This window comes from Puma concolor, unplaced genomic scaffold (genome assembly GCF_028749965.1).
Source record: "Puma concolor isolate L17-30 unplaced genomic scaffold, mPumCon1.1.hap2 unalloc_scaffold_22, whole genome shotgun sequence".
Classification (NCBI taxonomy): Eukaryota; Metazoa; Chordata; class Mammalia; order Carnivora; family Felidae; genus Puma; species Puma concolor.
The window spans coordinates 389,051-409,293 of record NW_028240228.1 but is presented as its reverse complement, the minus strand read 5'-3'; the positions used below and the strand labels follow the sequence as shown (position 1 = coordinate 409,293).

The window sequence follows — 20,243 nt, the reverse complement described above, 5'->3', positions numbered from 1 at the left end:
CATATATAAACCACATCTTCTTTATCCATTCATCAGTTGATGGACAGTTAGGCTCTTTCCATGATTTGGCTATTGTTGAAAGCACTGCTATCAACATTGGGGTACATGTGCCCCCATGCATCAGCACTCCTGTATCCCTTGGGGAAATTCCTAACAGTGCTATTGCTGGGTCATAGGGTAGATCTATTTTTAATTTTTTGAGGAACCTCCACACTGTTTTCCAGAGCGGCTCTACCAGTTTGCATTCCCACCAACAGTGCAAGAGGGTTCCCATTTCTTCACATCCTGGCCAGCATCTATAATCACCTGATTTGTTCATTTTAGCCACTCTGACCACTCAGCGTGAGGTGGTATCTCAGCGTGGCTTTGATTTGTATTTCCCTGATGATGAGTGATGTTGAGCATCGTTTCATGTGTCTGTTGGCTATCTGGATGTCTTCTTTGGAAAAGTGTCTATTCATGTCTTCTGCCCATTCCTTCACTGGGTTATTTGTTTTTCAGATGTGGAGTTTGCGAGTTCTTTATAGATTTCGGATACTAGCCCTTTATCCAATATGTCATTTGCAAATATCTTCTCCCATTCCGACGGTTGCCTTTTAGTTTTGTTGATTGTTTCCTTTGTAGCGCAGAAGCCTTTTATCTTGATGAGGTCCCAATAGTTCATTTTTGCTTTTAATTCCCTTTTGGCAAAATTTTTTCATCTTTTGTAATTTTCTGTTTCAAGGTCATTTTAAGAAAAGTTTTACAGGGAAAATTCTTCGGACCATGATATGAGGATGAATTTCTTGAATACTAGAGTTACTACAATGCTGGCGCAAACTTTAAAAAATTTTTCTTTTAATATTTATTTCTTTTGAGAGAGAGAGAGAACGCACATGCGTGTGAGTGGGGGAGGTGCGGAGAGAGACTGAGACAGAGAATCCAAAGCAGGCTCTGCACTCTCAGCACAGAGTGTGACATGGGGCTCAAACCCACAAACCATGAGATCATGACCTGAGCCAAAGTCACACACTCAACTGACAGAGCCACCCAGGTGCCTCACTTTTTGTTAAATTTTTGTGAGTTCCTGGCCCATGCAGGGAGTGCAAATATGAATTGGAACCAACATGAACATAGGTCCATAGTCATGAATTTTCAAAGAAGACATTTCTTCATGATCTTAGAATCCATGACTATACACATAAACTTCCTTTTACCTACTTGTGCTGATTAGACATTTTTCTAGTTTACCATTTCCTTAAGGGTGAAGTTATTCAAGAGTTCTACTTTTATGTGGACTTTTGCTTCCATCTTAAGGTAAAAGAATGGTACAGGAGGCCATTTCGTAAAATAAATACAGAAAAGATCTTTGGAAAAAACATGAATGTAGTTTTACACACACATACACACACAGTGGCAAAGGCTTCTCGTCTGCTTTTCAGATTCAGATTCATCTGCTTTTTTGCTATAACTGTCACTCACCTTTAAGGGTTTTTACACCATCCATCAACCTATTTTGGTACACCTTTCCAACAGCTGTAAGAAAGAAAGAAATCAGACCACACCAATGAAAGATTAAGTTAGGCATTTAGAAAAGACAGACATCATAATTTACCCCCAGAAAAGGCCTAATTTAATTGTAAATAACCAAGAAAACAGTTAACAAGTAGAGAAAATTTTCAATATGGCCCCCTGGCTTCTGAGGGAGTTATTATGGGCACTCTACTATGCTGAAACACACACATCTTAATTCCCTATGCCTCCCTTTAATGTCCCCATTTTCCCTTTCTGGTATTTTCTCACTCTTTTTACTTTCCTGTATGTCCCTGTTTATTCTTGAGGATGCCTTCTGACTAGAATCAAAAGTTAGAATAGGCACTTCCTTGACTTAATACCAGGTTAGTGACTGAAGGGGCCAATGATTCTATAAACAAAGTGGCACCGCTGGGGTTACTTCTTAAACTGGAACTGCATAATTCCTTCTAAATCCTGTTTTTATCAAATGGAAATAATTCTAGAACTTCTCAAAAAATAAACACAAGTCTGAGTTCCTTAAAGGCTACATTGTTTTTTTAAATACTCACCATTGACTGGCAGACATTTCTTTAGTTTTGAGCACTCCTTATCTGTGAGCTCTACCCCCATTTTCTCCAGAATACTTTGAATATCACTGACATTAACTTCTCCTCCTTCAAAGAAAGAAATGTAAGTCGATGAAAAGTTTGACTATGACCTAAAATCTCCAAAATATGAAGAAAAAGAAGTCATTTATCTATTCAGCAGATCATGCAACAGCTATAAACAAAGTAGCATGAGACCTTTGCGCCATCAGACATCATGGAAACAGAATTGTTACCTTTACTCAAAAAATTCAATATCTATAATTATGGAGTAAAGCAATTTTTTTTTTTTGAGTAAAGCAATCTAAGCAAGATGTAAGTGGCTTGGGGGATTCCAAGTTATTTAAAATATCACAGACATTTAAAATTCAGTGTCTCTGTTATTACCTTAATTATGAGTGTTGTGTCTGGTTTTACTTCACTGCTTAATATGTTAATTCAGCATAATGTGCATTTGCCTTTGAGAACATTTAATTCTATTACACAAGTGAAGTAAGTACATTAGTTCAAGTTTGTAGTTTACAAAACATGGGCTACATCTTTTAAGATGTTTTGCAGTACATGGGGCGCCTGGGTGGCGCAGTCGGTTAAGCGTCCGACTTCAGCCAGGTCACGATCTCACGGTCCGTGAGTTCGAGCCCCGCGTCAGGCTCTGGGCTGATGGCTCAGAGCCTGGAGCCTGTTTCCGATTCTGTGTCTCCCTCTCTCTCTGCCCCTCCCCCGTTCATGCTCTGTCTCTCTCTGTCCCAAAAATAAATAAACGTTGAAAAAAAAAAAATTAAAAAAAAAAAAAGATGTTTTGCAGTACAGACAAGTAGTTTTTAAGTAAAGGGTATGTAAGTTAGATAGAAGGGAATGAAAGAACTGAGCAATATTTAATACTCATGAGGCATTACATGCACATGGAGAACATGTTCACTAAATACATGTTAGACTAAATGTATAAGAAGCGCTAAATATTTGTGATACTCTAACATTGCTTGAGGCACCAAATATTCAAGATGTGGTAAAGATTTATGACACTTGTTCAAATGACTCTAATTTGGCAATCCATTGGTGACACCATTTTTAGGTCTTCTGTGTCCTCTGCTCAAGGAACACAAAACCTATGGCTCTTTGATGGCCTTAATGGCAAACTACAACTATTAACAACAGGTACTTGTCCTTGTGTCTTTCTTTTTTTGTTTTTGTTTTTGTTTTTTTAAGTTTATTTACTTTGAGATAGAGTGGGGGAGGGGGCAGAGAGACTGAGAGAGAGAGAGAGAGAGAGAGAGAATCCCATGCAGGCTCTGTGCTGTCAGTGCAGAGCCTGACATGGGGCTCGATCTCACGAACTGTGAGATCATGACCTGATACAAAGTCAAGAGTCAGATGCTCAACTGACTGAGCCACCCAGGTGCCCCTAACCCTGAGTCTTTCTGAAAGAGTTTGTGTCACAGGCTAGAGCACTTTCCATCTGTGGTCCATCTGCTTGAATCTCAATTCTGGTCCTTATAACCACATCAGCAGCAGGAAAAACTAATGCTGCTGAACAGAGAGAGACACAAAACTTATTATGCACATCACACACCTTAGATTCAAGTAGTGTAGTCCTTCCATTCACTCTACCCTGAATTTGTTAATGTATTCCATATTTCTGCCCCATTTTTGCTGTGTGTTTTTATTTTATTTTATTTTATTTTATTTTATTATTATTTTTTTTTTGCTGTGTGTTTTTAAATGATTTAATACTGTGTGACTCAAACATTTTAACTGGGTCCATCAGCCTTTCTGTCCTGCGTACTCTGGGCTAGTACTTTGAGGCTACAATTGCAGAAAGTCTGTTTCCCTTGACACTCAGATTATGCATATCAAAGTACTGTTTGGAAGAAACCTCAGAGGATCAAGAATTTTTTATCAAGCATTGCACTTCAGTATATAGTGTAAATATCAAAAGTTAAAATTCCATACAATTTATCACGTATACAAGGACTACTTGGAGTAAAAGAGGGTATTAAAAATAATTCGTTAGGGGCGCCTGGGTGGCGCAGTCGGTTAAGCGTCCGACTTCAGCCAGGTCACGATCTCGCGGTCCGTGAGTTCGAGCCCCGCGTCGGGCTCTGGGCTGATGGCTCGGAGCCTGGAGCCTGTTTCCGATTCTGTGTCTCCCTCTCTCTCTGCCCCTCCCCCGTTCATGCTCTGTCTCTCTCTGTCCCAAAAATAAATAAACGTTGAAAAAAAAAAAAAATTAAAAAAAAAAAAAATAATAATTCGTTAAAATTAATCTCCCTCAGTGGTAAACCATAACAATCTAGGATGTAAGATCACTCTGAAGTTAAACTCTAGGCTAGGAGTCAGCCAACTTTTCTATAAAAGTTTATAAACAATAGAAAATATTCTAGGTTTTGTAGGACTTATGATCTCTGTCACAACTACTCAGCTCCACCTTTGTATGGTAAAAGCAGCCATAAATAACGCACAAACTAATGGGCTGGATGTGTTCCAATGAAATCGTTTACACAAACGGAAGCAGATTTGGCCCAAGGGTCAGAGTTTGCCAACCCGTAGTTTAGACAATTAAAGTAGAAACACTTCCCCAATAAAATGGTAAAATGGCAGAGTAAAAAGGTAGTGATGGGAGAGTTGGAATAGAGCATTAAAATATAACTTAATGTACGAATTAGGAGCTTAGAGTCACAGTAATTGTTCACTAACCTGTAACAGTGGCCACTGCATCCATCAATGTGCTGAGCTCAACCTTCCCGTTAGCTACAAGGAAAGCCAAAATAAGGTAATAAGGCCAGAGAGCCATATATAAACAGACAAAAAATAGGGTAAATTGGGAAATAAGAGATCGAAGTTCATTAGCTCCACTGCTTTATCTGACTCAACTATAAGGATATAAACCCTGGATTTAAAGAATTAACTCCACATTAGTTGAGGGAGAGTCTTTATCTCTTGGACGAAATGGAGTCTTGAATGTACCTCTTGAATTTGAAGGCTGCTCTCCATCTTACTGGCAGGGTGAAAGGTCCCAGTGACTTATTTGGCTGTGTAGCCATTTATCAGCTTTGGTTCAGCCACATTTGTCAGAGGAGTCTTTGGGGACCACCTTTCTTGTCTTCTTACCTTTTCCCAATTTGTCTTTCTCTAGTTTCTGTGTCTATCACAACTATCTTGGGATTTTTGATCACACAAATTGGTGACCTGTTTCTTCTATTAACACTACATATACTTGTGTGTAAAGATAGGTATGTATTTCTCTTTAACCCTAAAAGACGGGTAGATATTTCAGAGAGTCTCCAAACTGAAAGGACTTGTGGTAACATCATAACTAGTCACAAAGGGGATTCAACAGTTCACTGAAAGCTAATGGGTTAATAAAAATTCTATGGGGCGCCTGGGTGGCGCAGTCGGTTAAGTGTCCGACTTCAGCCAGGTCACGATCTCACGGTCCGTGAGTTCGAGCCCCGCGTCAGGCTCTGGGCTGATGGCTCAGAGCCTGGAGCCTGTTTCCGATTCTGTGTCTCCCTCTCTCTCTGCCTCTCCCCCGTTCATGCTCTGTCTCTCTCTGTCCCAAAAATAAATAAACGTTGAAAAAAAAAAATTCTACATGATGAGTTGAATGTGTAGACTTGCTCTCCTATGTCCTAAGGCTTCATGAAGTCCTTGTGTAACACTAGGAATTATTTTTTTTTTTAAAGGGTAACGAGTCATAAAAAAAAAAGCAATAAACTTTAGAAGAATATTATGCCTTATTGGGAATAACTTGGAATGAGGATGGTTCTGAGGGGGGGGTTCAAGAGAAGGCCAAGTTTGCACCCGTGTGCTGAGTATGAACAAGTATTCCCTTGTATGCCACTGAAATTGGCCAGGATGTTGCTGGTTGTTTCAAAATGAGTATAATTTCTGCCAAACCTTCTTTGGAAAGCAGAAAACTGCATGAGTGATGATTAGGCAATTGTCTTTTTGCTTTGATAACATTTATACCAATGATTTGGAGCCCTTTGGTTATGTACTGCTCAAATGAAGTGTTAGAAGGCCAGCCTATATTTGACGTTCCTCTTGAAGACTTTCTGTCACTTTGAATTATTTGTATTTTTCACTGTTTTTCATTTGTTTAGTCTAATTATTCCATCATTCCATTCATTCTTCAATATTTATTGCCTCTAAATATAAGATGATGTACGTATGGTTTCTACTTACAAGAAAATCACAGTTCATAAACAAAGAAGAGTGATATAAAGACACTCCCTTTTTATACAATATGCTAAGTGTATAATAATATATGTGTGAATAGGATGAATTTTAAACTAAGAGGAAGAGTAAATAAAGTGAATTCCATGGATCAGGGAGCTCTGGGAAAGGTAAACTTTGAGATTAATTTTATGGGCAAGAATTGGCTGGTGAAATATGCCTAAGTATTTTTGTTCTAGGAGTTGGAGAGTATGTGGAAAAGGACAATTGGATAATCAAATCAGATGCCATGGTATAAGCATTAAATAACAAAGAAGATCTGTATATTAATTGAAGAAAATTTTATGAATTATCTACTAAATTTCAGGCACCATATGAGGCACCAAAGATTAAAATATATTTAATAATAAATTTAATATAATTTCTGAACAAGTCAGTTTCTGGGGTGAGACGGACAAGTAAACATACTGTAATAGAGTAGTTGGGTTGACATACAGCAAATGATAAAATCAGGAGATGCTCCCGCTAAAATTCATCCATTTATAGCTACTGCTTTGCAACAGGGTGGAGAGCCGACTATATAAGAATCTTGCCTATATCCAATACTATGGTTCAGACACCTCAGTGTTATAGGGCAATGTGGAAGCAGGAAATAATGTAAGATAAAGCTAAAAGGAAAGCAAGGGTCAGATCACAGATGTATGAAATAGTCAGCACTCCTAATTGGTAGGACTTGGTATTCAATGAGATGTGGCACTAAGGAAAAGTTGCAGTGAAAAATACCAATTCGGTTTTTTTTTAATATTTATTTATTTTTTGAGAGAGAGAGAAAGAGAAAACGAACAATTGGGGGAGGGGCAGAGAGAGAGACACACACAGAATCTGAAGCAGGCTGTAGGCTCTGAGCTGTCAGCACAGAGCCCAGCACGGGACTCGAACTCGTGGACAGCGAGATCATGACCTAAACCAAAGTTGGAGGCTTAACCGACTGAGCCACCCAGGTGCCCTGAAAAATGTCAATTTTTAAATTTGTTTTACTAAGAACATGATGGTGCCACCAGCTGAGAAAGGGAATGTATAATTAGGAGATAGTTTGGGGTAGGTATTTTTAAATATAGTGAATTTAAGATCTGAGGCTTTGCTGAGCAAGAATGAATTTGGCAGATACAACCCAACAGGAATCTGGATGTGGTTTTACCCAACCCATATTTGGGGAGGAATTTGGGCTGCAGAAAAACATCTAGAAGTTTTCAGCATATAATGACACTTGGAAATAGGAGTGTGGATAACACTGTCCACTGAGAATTGTAACACGGAATTGTAAAAGTTAAAGTGATTAATGGGCTTAGGACACAACTATTTGAGGGATACTAATAATACGGAAATTAGTCATATTTTTCTTCCTTCCTTTCTATTCGCCAGCCTATGAGATTCATTTTGCTCCTTGTAAATTCATTACTGGATCAGAAAGTAGTTATAATAGTTCTGTGTGTGATGCCTGGAATCCAAAAGAGAAGAGGTTAAAGATATGGGGCTTATAGAAATGAAGAGAAGCCTAGTTTCTTCTCTAAGCTTTGCAAAAATGTCATTTTGATACTAGGTAAAACTAATTATGGACACACTCATGTACAAGTGCAGAAAGTCTCCTGTAAGATACAGTAGTATGTGAAACACGCACCGGTAAGTGGTAGATTTTCTGTCACATCTTCGTGTTCCCTTTGTGTGAGCTTGATTCCCAAGTTTTCCAGGACAGTGTCCAGGGTATTCACCTTAACTCTGCCTGCTTAGGAAACATACAGGAACGAAACATGAAAAAAAAATGAGTTTAAAATATTAGAAATATATTTGTGAATGCGAATTGTTATCTGAATATATATACTTTGTCATTATTACAATAAAAAACAAAAGAGAAAATGTACTTCTGTGATTATTACTTTTCTGTATGAACTCCCATTTAACATGTCTAAGAGCATTAAATAATCAACAGAAAAATCAGAATTAGTAATTCGTCCTTTAAACCTTGAATGGAAGCCTGTATTATAAACAGCTCATGAAGGGATAGGCTACGTGATTTGATTATAACCAATATTAGAGAGAATAGGAATGAGCTTTGATGATAGGACCTCACTAATTTATTAACTAACTAATATTAAAACAGAGTGACGATCATAAGGTAACCTTAAAAACAAGCAGAATCTTAGCACTTTTTTAGATAAAATCAATCATTTTAAAGTGAACACCTCAGTGGAATTTGGTACATATTCACAATGTTGTACAAATATCACTTCCAGTTCCAAAACATTTTCATCATCCCCAAAGGAGAGCCCATACATATTAAGTAGTCACTCCCCACTCCCCTCTCCACCCAGCCCCCCGCAACCCTAACCTACTTTTTGTTTCTATGGATGTGCCTTCAATCTTCCTTCATAACAAGCTTTCCTTACACAACTCCCTAAAAATTCGGTAATTCTTTTCTTCATAATTTGCTGTGTATGATTAGGTTTTTGGGGTTGTGAGTATGGATTCCTAGCAAGATGGATTGAGACATGATAGCGTAAAATATTACGATGACGAAAGTAACTAAGTAACTGGGGTGCCTAGGTGGCTCGGTCGGTTAAGCATCCGACTCTTGATTTCAGCTCGGGTCGTGATCTCAGCGACGGGGAGTTCAAGCCCTGCGTCCGGCTCTGCACTGTCAGTGCAGGGCCTGCTTGGGATTCCCCTTCTCTCTCTCTCTCTCTCTGCACTCCCCCACTTACCATCTTTCTCTCTCAAAGTAAATAAACAAACTTAAAATGAAAGAAAGTAACTAAGTGATCTATACATAGGAAGCTAGACAGGACGCTGTCTAAATGATAAATGTGAACCTTGAAGATTTCAGATGTCTCTGCCTTTCTTATCAGGCTTTTAACCTACCCTGAGTGGATTTCACCCCATCCAGCATTGCATTCTGAAATACGTTTCCAGCAGCTATAGGAAAAGGAACAATTCATGTCAGAAGGGAAATGGTATGAACATCCACTTACTTATAACTTCAGTAAAACAACTGTAACTGAGTGGGACATGTGTTCTGTCTCAGTATTAAATTTAAAAAGAAGTTATGGAAAAGAAAACTGTCTCAGTGTGACAAATATATATATTTTCTGGCAAGTAGGAGACTGACAGCTGAGGGAAACACTATTCTGTTGAAACAATCACACCTTTCCTTTTTCTGTTCACTTCCCCTTTTATTTCTTTTCCTCGTCCCCTCCAGTTTCCTTCCTTTTCTTCCTGAGGATATAGGCTGATCAACTACCTGACACTCAGATGGCAAAGCTATGGCTGAAGGGTTTGGTAAACTGCAGACTAAATCCAAATGACAATGCCTTTTCCTAATCAATTTCAGGATTTTTCAGAAAGCCCTCGACAGGTAAAAATTTTAAATTGTTCACACGGGCCACAAAACCAAGTTCCCTAGAAAGTCTTTGTGGCTTCTGTATAGCTCACCATCAATTGGCAGAGTTTCCTGCAGCTTTTTAAGCTCCTCAGCTGTGAGCTCGATCCCCATGCTTCCCAGAACTTTCTCCAGATCACTGACATGAACCTTTTTTCCTTTGAAAATACAAGAACATTAATGTCTGAGAATAATCATTCCATGAAATGGTGAAAAATTCATTCTCATTATAATGCATCCCCCCCCCCCCATTTGAGGAAATGGAAGGGGACAATGAGACACGTCTACACAGAATTATGGGGAAGTCACATAATAGAACATAACCCCTTAGTGTTTACAAAAGGAAGGTCTTTTATTTCTGGGAACAAGTCTGCCCTGCTGAGAACAAATTTGTTTTATAATTGGCCAGCAAATTAAGATACTAGATGAAAATAGTATAAATTCAGCTATCATTTATTGTATTTATTCTTGTCTCTGAATAATGTGACTTTTTTCTTCATAATGACAATAATTTGATCCTGTCAGGGCTTTACAATGTAACTGGAATAAGTGTACAATGCACAATATAATGATTCCACAACTCTAGACCTTAATCGGTGCTCATGATAACAAATGAACTCTTAATCCCATCAATTTATTTCACTCATCCCCTCCCCCACCTCCCTTCTGGCAACAATGTGGTCTCTATAGTTCAGAGTCTAGTTTTTTTTTGGTTTGTGTTTCTGTTTTTTTTTTTTTTGTTTGTTTGTTTTTTAAATTTTTTTTAATGTTTATTCATTTGTGAGAGAGAGAGAGAGAGAGAGAGAGAGAGAGAGAGAGAGAGAATACAGAGCGTGAGTGGGGGAGGGGCAGAGAAAGAGAGGGAGACACAGAAGCTGAAGCAGCTCCAGGCTCAGAGCTGTCAGCACAGAGCCCAATGAGGGGCTCAAATTCATGAACCATGAGATCGTGACCTGAGTCGAAGTCGGATGCTTAATTGACTGAGCCACCCGGGCACCCCATTCCTTTGTTTCTTAAATTCCACATGAGTGAAATCAAACGGTATTTGTCTTTTTCTGGCTGATTTATTTCACTTAACATTGTATCCTCTAGATCTACTTAAAAGTAATTTCTTATTGAAAGATTGAGCGACATTGGCAAAAACAGCTGAGCAGTGAGTGGGTTGCTTCATGAAACTATCCTTCCACCGGAACACAATGAGTGAGAAAGAACTATCAGAATCAACTTCCTTAGAACTCTGGAAAATAGTCAAAGTTTGGTACCTCAACCAAGTGAAAGCAGAATTGAGAAAAAGGTGACTTATAGTAAGAGAGCTTTGTGGCATTTTGACCCCCTTCCCCAAACTGTTTTTGATCATCCATCCCTGTGAGCAAAATATTTTCCAGGACAAAAGTGACAGTCTCTTATTTACCTGTAAAAGGTTTCATTCCATCCATGTGCGTTCTCATTTCAACCTTCCCATGAACTGTAAGAAAATGTAAATCAAATACATAGTGGCATTCACTGAGAAATGCAAAACAGGAAGCACAATGGCATTCATTGGCTACTTTTTATCCCCCACCTACCCCAAGGAGCACAAAAGGACATGGAAAATAATCACTCTGCTTGTTATAAAGGTGCCCGTTTTAACAACTGCTTTCATCCATTGTCATATGGCAAAACGCTAAAGGTGTGAGATTCAAAAGTCACCTCTTTTCATCAGACTTTGTTTTTAGCTTTACACTTTGGAAAACCAAAGATGATTTGGGCCACGCCAGGGAAAACAAAATTTAAAACTGGGATCTTATTCACCACTGTTTTAACGGGACTTTTGAAATGATCTCTTTCTTTACTGAGATTCTAATTACTATTTCCTTTCATGTTCACTGACCCAGGCAGACCAGTTTACTCTTGATTTGCATGACGTACGATTTGCTTGAGGGCAATATTCATTTTGAGCTTAACTTCCCAACTCTAATGATTTGCATAGTTTTCGTAGTAGACATAGTAGACAAATTGAATTTCATACAAATTAATATTTAAAAAGACATTAATATGGTAAAGAACAGAAATATCTCACGAATAGATGATTTTTGAGATCTATATTTTGCCAAGAAAGAAAAACGACCTAAAAAACTGTCACTGTTGGTAAGTTACTTGAAAAATTCCTGATTTTAGATTGTAAGTAATAAATTACAGTATACAGTATCTAAAAACCCCTATACCATGGAAAATTTACAAATGAAGGTCCTGGATAACTCAAAAAGATTTACTGAAGTATTAGAAGTACGCAGTGACTCTTAGCAGAAGCTGTGTGACACTTACATGTACACAATAACAAGTATTAGAACAGTGAGCAGGATAAATATACATTTATTCATTGGTTGCTAAATCTAGGCTAAACGAGAATCTTCCTTGTTTTTCTTCTGGATCTTTTGAGGCAGAACATTCCAAAAGTTATTTCTGTAGTAAAACCAATTAGTGAGGTCAGGAAAGCATGAAGATATGTGTCAGTTTTACGGGGCCACCGGAAATTCTCAGAAACAAAGATGATAACACCTATTTGGTGTAAAATTCGCTATTTAACTTGGGTCCCATTTCAACTGAATCTTGCCCTCTCCAGTAAATTCATATCTCCGTCCTGACAGACACAGTATGAGAAAAGCTTTGCCCTAAATGGGGTCTTTCTGTCCCAAATGATATAATTGGGGCTCTATGCTTGAGCCTTAATCTTTCACAAAACTTCTTTTTAAGCTCAATACTGATGGTAACTCTTCAGATGAGCAGATCACCAATAAGCAATAACTTAAAAATTTTAACTCTGGGGGTGCCTGGGTGGCTCGGTCGGTTAAGCATCCGACTTCAGTTCAGGTCGTAATCTCACGGTTCATGAGTTCAAGCCTGCATCAAGCTTGCTGCTGTCAGCACAGAGCCCATTTTGGATCCTCTGTCCACCCCCCTCTTTGTCCCAGCCCCCGCTTACGCTCTCTTTGTGTCTTTCAAAATAAATAAATTAACTTAAAAAAAATTCTAACTCTGATTTAAAGAAAAAAGGATTAATCATTCCACATGTCCATTTTATTTCATGTGTACTTTTTAATCTCACAATGATTTTCATTATGTTGGTTGATCTGAAATTATTATTTTAAAATAAGGAACAGAAATCATTGGCAATACCAGAGGATAGTTTCAAATAATTGCTATATTTCCACCCATAATTCTGCTTTTTTTAGCAATATGAAAAAAAATTCCACCATAATCTCAAATAGACAAAAAATAGTTTTCTATTATGAAAGCTGATTGTTCCATATCTAGTCTCATTCACGGATACACCATTGCAAGCAAAGAAAACAAGACAGTGAAGACCACTTGCATGGTCCTTCTAGTACACTACCAGAGGTAAAAATTAGAGAATAAATCAAATGAATTAACAAAAATATTTTTAAGGGTACACTGCTTATCTTACACAATGACGTGAATAAATGCACCTTAATAAGATGAGCAAGTATTGATTCATCTAAGGTTATATGATAGTTAAGGCATGTTCCAGACAGATACTTCTTAGCCCTACTATAACGTTCTCAGGCTGATATTTAACATTTGCTTATTTAGCTTGAGAATTCTTTTAGCCCCAATTCAGAATGTACTAAACTTGAGACTTTGTCTCTAGCCCATCAAGGGAGATTAGAGCTTTGGGAACAGTCAGTCCTTGGACCATGGAATCCAGCTCAGAATGATGGGATGTAAGCAGAGGCATAGGTGGGGCCGCTGAGCATTCAGACATTCCACACATTCAGGCCTGAGTGGTTACTGTTCCTTTTCCCCTCAAGGGTATCTGGAAAACTTGGTCCTATTCTTTTGGTGCAGGAAATAGGTCCTACACTTCATATTCCTCCTTTATCATGCTTTTTTTTTCTTTTAAGAGAGAGAGAGTGAGCGCGCGTGTGCACGAGAGAGACAGAGAGAGAGAGAGAGAGAGAAAGAGAGACAGAGAGAGAGAGAGACAGTCCAAAGCAGGCCACACTCTGCACAGAGTTGGATGCAGGGCTCGATCCCACATCCCTGGGACCATGACCTGGGCCGAAATCAAGAGTTGGACGCTCAACAGACTGAATCACCCAAACGCCCCTATTCTGCCTTTCTACGTGTCCTTGAAAATGGTGAGGCAAAGACAGAAATGCTATTTTAATAACCTCCCACTTAGGGGTACCTGGCTGGCTCAGGTGGTAAAGCATGCAACTCTTGATCTCAGGTTGTGAACTGAGCTCGACACTGGGCCTAGAGCTTACTTAAAAGAAATTAAAAATAATTTCCCACTTCGGGCTCTGCTCTCTTTTCTCTATAATTTTTAAAAATTTTTTCTGTGTTAAAGTTTCTTCTATTTAATGCACCCCACTCCCTTCCCTCCACAGCAGTGTCTCTCTCTAATTTTGTTCAGTTCTAATAGCGGCCTTGGCCTTGGCCATACTCCAAGTGGAAATGAAGTTACTGAAAATGTCAAGGGGCAAAACATGTTTACTTCCAGTCTGAGTCATCTTTCATGTTTTCCGTCTTCTTAATGCCAAAGTAGAGTTTTCAGAGATTCTTTTATAGAAGCTCAGATTAACCGATTCAAACGTATCTTAAATACTCACCGTCGGCTGGTAGGTCACGTGTCAGATCATTAATTTCCTCTTCTGAAAGGTTCATCCCCATAGTTTGCAAAGGAGAATCCATTTTATCGACATCAATAATCTCTCCTTGTGAAAAAGTAAAGAATACGGGGAAAACTCACTGATTCCAAAATGTGACCACTCGCATTACTCATAGTGCATTAATGATTATCAGTCTCATGGGGAAAACAAGATTTAATATAGTCTATTCACATATATCAAGGGGGTCAATAAGGATGTTAGAATTCGAATAGAAATCTTCCAGGTGAATGAGCAATTTTCAAATCTTTCACAGCAAGTGGTAAAATCAAACTGTGGCTGACAATGAGGGTTTTTGTTTTTTTTTTTCCTGAACTCCCAGATTAGATGCCTCAACTCCTGACAAAAATCGATCATCAAGTTCTGTTTCCATTTATGTGGAGGACGATGTTATTCAGACCAACCTTCCTCTGGAAACTGAAATCTTGGATAAAATGTAAAAAGCATCTCCTCAAAAGTGCTAAAGAGCTGATAAGAGAGTACGTTACTAGTGCAAAGCCTCATCAAAAGTAGGAACCTAGGGAGGTAAGCAGAGCCCTGGTACTGCTTCTGTTCTAAATATACTTGCTCCATCTGGATTTGAACTGTCATGTTGATGACCTCATGGAGTGTGGGTGATTCTGTCCAAGTGCCCAGCAGAAGCAAAGGCAAGTATTCCTTGGGAACATGCTTCCATCCTCACCCTCAAAGGTTTCTTTCTATAATTTTCCAAGGAAAATAGCTCACACTCAAAAGAATCAAACACAGAGCGAAACAAGCTACTTGAGAGAGAATAAGCAGAAATAACAGGCAGCAGCAACATGCTCATAAAAACTTTAGATTTAGAAGTTATCAGGCACAATGAGAAAAAATGAAATCTGGCCTTTTGTAGCAACGTGGATGGAACTGGAGAGTGTGATGCTAAGTGAAATAAGCCATACAGAGAAAGACAGATACCATATGGTTTCACTCTTATGTGGATCCTGAGAAACTTAACAGGAACCCATGGGGGAGGGGAAGGAAAAAAAAAAAAAAAAAAAGAGGTTAGAGTGGGAGAGAGCCAAAGCATAAGAGACTGTTGAGAACTGAGAACAAACTAAGGGTTGATGGCGGGTGGGAGGGAGGAGAGGGTGGGTGATGGGTATTGAGGAGGGCACCTTTTGGGATGAGCACTGGGTGTTGTATGGAAGCCAATTTGACAATAAATTTCATATATAAATAAAAAATAAATAAATAAATAAATAAATAAAGAAGTTATCAGTCACAAGTTACAAAACTATTGTGCTTCCTATGTGTAAAGCAATGGAAAACAAGCTAAAAGTATCTGCATCTGCAGGAGATAGGAAACAATACAAAATGACCCAGGATAGCCGAAAAAGAGAAAAAAATGCTTAGAAATGAAAAGAAGGGGGAAAGAGGAGGAAGGAGGGAGGAAGGAAACAAGACAGCTGTATGGGAACATGAAGGGGACCTTGAACCACATGGAACTCATCCTCTACCCACTAGTGAATCTAGGGCTGCGGGAAAGTCCTTTGGGACAATCCTTGGTTTAGTGCCAAGTAGCGGTGGTGTGTCTTTCCCGAGCTTCCTAGTGGGCAGCTCACGGTGTCTATGGGGCACTCTTACTGGTGCACACCGTGCATATGGCATTGTCTGCACCCACGGAGGCCGGAGCTACAGCCAAGTGGGTACATCACCACGTGGTTAAATCTTGACTCACAATAACGCGGATCTGTATTGAATGTGGAAGATTTCGATGTTAAAGTTGAAAGGGTAGTCAGTATTTCTATACCACAGAAAACAAGAAATAAGGGTGCATGATATGCTTTCATATTTCTTCATTATGTTGGGATTTAAACTTGGCACAACAGTAAACACGTACATGTGATAAGTCCTCTCATAATACAAGTGGTTTTCAAACCCTAACAAATCAATCTTCTCACCAGGAAATATGTTACACAGCAAATGGAAAATGAAAGAAAAAAAAAAAACAAGACAAATACACTCCTACTAAAAGTCACACAAAAAAGATGTTTCTATAAAGAACAGCCAGAACTGGGCGGGGTGGACAAGGGAGCGTGTGTGTGTGCGTGTGTGTGTGTGCGTACAAGGGCTGAGGAGTGAGGGGTTAGGTCTACTCATATCAAAAGACTATAAAGCTGTTATACTCAACACAATTTAGAGCATGAATAAGCAGACCAATAGAACAGAATGGAAATTCTCAAAATAGACAAGTGCACATAGAAATCAAGTATATAGTTAGGATGGCATCTCAAATTCAAGGATGTGGTGACAGACTTTTAAATAAATGATTTGGGACACCTGTAGAGCCGTTTTCAAAAAGATAAACTAGATTTGTATTTCCCGATGGAATGCAATGTGAAATAAACAGTATTACTTATGAAGTATTCTTGTCAAAAAATGTTGAAGATGAAAATAATTAAGCCATCAGAGCTGACTCCTGGTTTATGAGGAATACGGACAACAGAGAAACGAGAGATGAGAAAACAGACAAAAACGGGTAAATTTAGTAGATGGGAAATTTTTCTTTTTTTAGTATATAGAAATGCTACCAGACGATCGGCAACCCAGTTTCTAAAAAAAAAATCAGTGCCTAAAAAGAAAAGACAAAGAAGGTAGAGGAATAGCTGTAGAGTACGTGAGATTTAAGTGTCATAATAGATGCAGTGTGTAAAGCTTGTTGGGTTCTTTATTTGAATAAGCTCACTGTAAAAAATATTTTAAAGAAGGGAAATTTAAAAATAAACTGTATAATGGTATTGCAGTCATGTAAAAAAATCCATACTTTTTAAAAAAAAATTTTTTTTTTTAACGTTTTATTTATTTTTGGGACAGAGAGAGACAGAGCATGAACGGGGGAGGGGCAGAGAGAGAGGGAGACACAGAATCGGAAACAGGCTCCAGGCTCTGAGCCATCAGCCCAGAGCCCGACGCGGGGCTCGAACTCACGGACCGCGAGATCGTGACCTGAGCTGAAGTCGGACGCTTAACCGACTGCGCCACCCAGGCGCCCAAAAAAATCCATACTTTTAAGAAGATGTGTACTGAAGTATATAAGGACTAAATGAAAATTTGCTTTGAAATAAATAAGAGGGGCGCCTGGGTGGCTCAGTCGGTTGAGCATTGGACTTCGGCTCAGGTCGGGATCTCGCGGTTTGTGAATTCGAGCCCCGCGTCAGGCTCTGTGCTGACAGCTCAGAGCCTGGAGCCTACTTTGGATTCTGTGTCTCCTTCTCTCTGCTTCTTCCCCGTTCATGCTCTGTCTCTGTCTGTCTCTCAAAAATGAATTAAATAAATAAATAAGAAGCAAGTGAGATGAATCTTCATAACTGTTGAATCTAGGTTCATTCTATTATTCTTTATTCCTTATCATTCATTATATTATTCTTCCTACTTTGTATATATTTGGAAATGCTCATTAGAGCCAAAAGGCAGAAAGAACCCAGATGCCCATCAAAGGATGAGTGAATAAACACAACATATACACATACAACAGAATGTGTTATTAGGCAACAAAAAGGAATGAAATTGTATACGCATGTTCACAGAACATATTCACCATCACTAAAATGTGGAAGCAACTCGAGTATCCACTGATGGATGAATGAATATATATACCTATAGTAGAATATTATTCAGTCTTAAGAAGGAAGGAAATTTTGACATATGTTACAACCTGGATGAAACATGAGGACAGTAGGGTAAGTAACATAAACGAGTCACGGAAATAGACACTGCATGATTCCACTTATATAAGGTATTTAGATTAGTCAAAACCATACAGACAGAAAGTAGAAGGGTGGCTGTCAGGGGCTCGTGGCAGGGGAGAATGGGAAGTGTTTTTGTTTTTGTTTTTGTTTTTAACGGTTATTTACTTTTGAGACAGAGAGAGACAAGGCATGAACGGGGGAGGGGCAGAGAGAGAGGGAGACACAGAATCGGAAACAGGCTCCAGGCTCTGAGCCGTCAGCACAGCGCCCGACGCGGGGCTCGAACTCACGGACCGTGAGATCGTGACCTGAGCCGAAGTCGGACGCCTAACTGACCAAGCCACCCAGGCGCCCCTAATGGATACAGAGTTTTAATTTTACAAAATGAAAAGAATTCTGGAGACGGATGGTGGTAGTCATTGCACAAAAAATGTGAAGGTGCTTAATAACACTGAACTGGACACTTAAAAATGGTTAAGGTAGTAAACTTTATGTTATGTGCATCTTACCACCATAAATAAATTGGAAAAAAGGAAGAATGGAATACTGATACGTGCTACAATATAGATGAACCTGAAACCGTCATACTAAGTGAAAGAAGCTAATCATAAAGACTACATACTATCCCGCTTATATGAAATGTCCAGAATAGGTAAATCTATAGGGACAGAAAATAGATTAGTAAGTTGCCTAGGGCTCGTAGGGTGGTGGGGAGAGAATAAAAGGGTGATAGCTAAAGGATATAGGGTTTCGTTTTGGGGTGTTCTGGGTATTCACAGAGTCCTTTGATAAAGCTACTAACTATAATGAAATTGTAATTAGTCCCAATAAAGTAAATGATAACCCAAAAAGGGACATTCGGTGCCTCAGACTAGAAGGACATGGGGGTAGAATGGGGAGACGACAAAGAAGAAATTGGAAGAAAATAAGGGAAGTTTCGGTCTCGATCTCTGCATTGTCTATGAAACCATCTTTCTACCATGTCACTGAGACTTGAACAGACTGCAACAGATTACAAGGTTCCTTGAGCGGAGCACCTGGGTGGCTCAGTTGGTTAAGTGTCTGACTCTTGATCTCAGCTCAGGTCATGATCTCATGGTTCGTGGAATTCAGTCCTGCGTTGGGCTCTGTGCTGACAATGCAGAGCCTGCTTGGGATTCTCTCTCTCTCTCCTCGCTCTCTGACCCTCCCCCACTCTCTCTGTCTCTCAAAAATAAACTTTAAAAAGAAAGAAAAGTCCTATAAAACTTACAACACACAATATTTGAGTGGGAAAATTGATCTGAAGACATAAATCTGAGTATTTTGAGGATATAGGGATGATGGGGGAAAGGAAGTTTTTTCAGAGAGTGTTAAATGAAATAATGAACTACAAACAGAACTTCATTCTGCTCCCTGGAGTTTATAAAAATGAAGAAATAGGACTTTTACATTAGGAATTAATCCCTCCTTAAGATCTGCAAATATCTTCTGAGTGCTTTAGAAATTCTGGTATGCGTGTTCACAAGCGCTAACTCCCTTCAAAGACACAGTTATTTCTAAAATCCTCACCATTAAGTAGCAGGTTTTCGGTCAGCTTTTTCTGTTCCTTTTCTGGGAGCTTAATCCTCATTTCCCCCAGAATGCTGTCCAAATTACCCACATTACCCTTCCCACCTTAGGAACGCAATAGGGATGGGAAATAAGAAAAATGGAATGTTTCTACAATATTAAAAATGCATTCGTTTCTGTGTATTATTAACTTAATTAGCCCGTGCTAAGGATATGAAAAAAGAGAGAAAGTGTAATTTATGTCTTCATAGTATCATTTAACATTTTAAATAGGAGTACCAAGACTCATTTGACTTTTCTAATTATCTGGAAAAATTTAATAGGATGGGTAAAACTAGAACCTGTCGCCTTTCACCTTATCTTGGGACAACTTGAGACAGCAAAAGGTGCCTAAGGTATATTTTAGCACCTTAGGGCTATTAGACCACAGATCTCATTGCTACAGACAAGAACAGGAGCCATTCTCATTTTCCTGAACTCCCAGGTCACTTCCACTGAACCATTGCCAGTACTTCACTTCAATGTCTGCGGTATAGACCTAGATTTGATTTTCCAATTTAAGATGCTTTTTCATCTTACTTCCATGCTCCCTATCCCTCTGACT

General features: G+C 38.9%; 2 protein-coding genes across 9 annotated transcripts in view; one reads left to right on the top strand and one right to left on the bottom strand.

Annotated features, from left to right (window-relative positions):
- The window catches only part of LOC147571554 (uncharacterized), a 197,300-nt gene that overhangs the window by 12,381 nt on the left and 164,676 nt on the right, over nt 1-20,243 (bottom strand). The window contains 9 exon segments of the mRNA XM_086696292.1: nt 1,462-1,515; nt 2,064-2,168; nt 4,794-4,847; nt 7,954-8,055; nt 9,192-9,245; nt 9,762-9,866; nt 11,120-11,173; nt 14,322-14,426; nt 19,640-19,744. Coding sequence (XP_086552418.1) covers nt 1,462-1,515; nt 2,064-2,168; nt 4,794-4,847; nt 7,954-8,055; nt 9,192-9,245; nt 9,762-9,866; nt 11,120-11,173; nt 14,322-14,426; nt 19,640-19,744 — 738 coding nt within the window.
- The window catches only part of LOC147571557 (pleckstrin homology domain-containing family M member 1-like), a 198,821-nt gene that overhangs the window by 119,641 nt on the left and 58,937 nt on the right, over nt 1-20,243 (top strand). The window contains exon 9 of one of the 8 annotated variants that reach the window (XM_086696251.1): nt 14,701-15,321. The exons of 6 other annotated variants lie outside the window; for them this stretch is intronic. The gene's annotated coding sequence lies outside the window, so the exon portion shown is untranslated. Of the gene's footprint in view, nt 1-14,700; nt 15,322-20,243 lie in introns of those variants that run through there. One more of the 8 variants, XM_086696258.1, reaches the window with a different exon arrangement.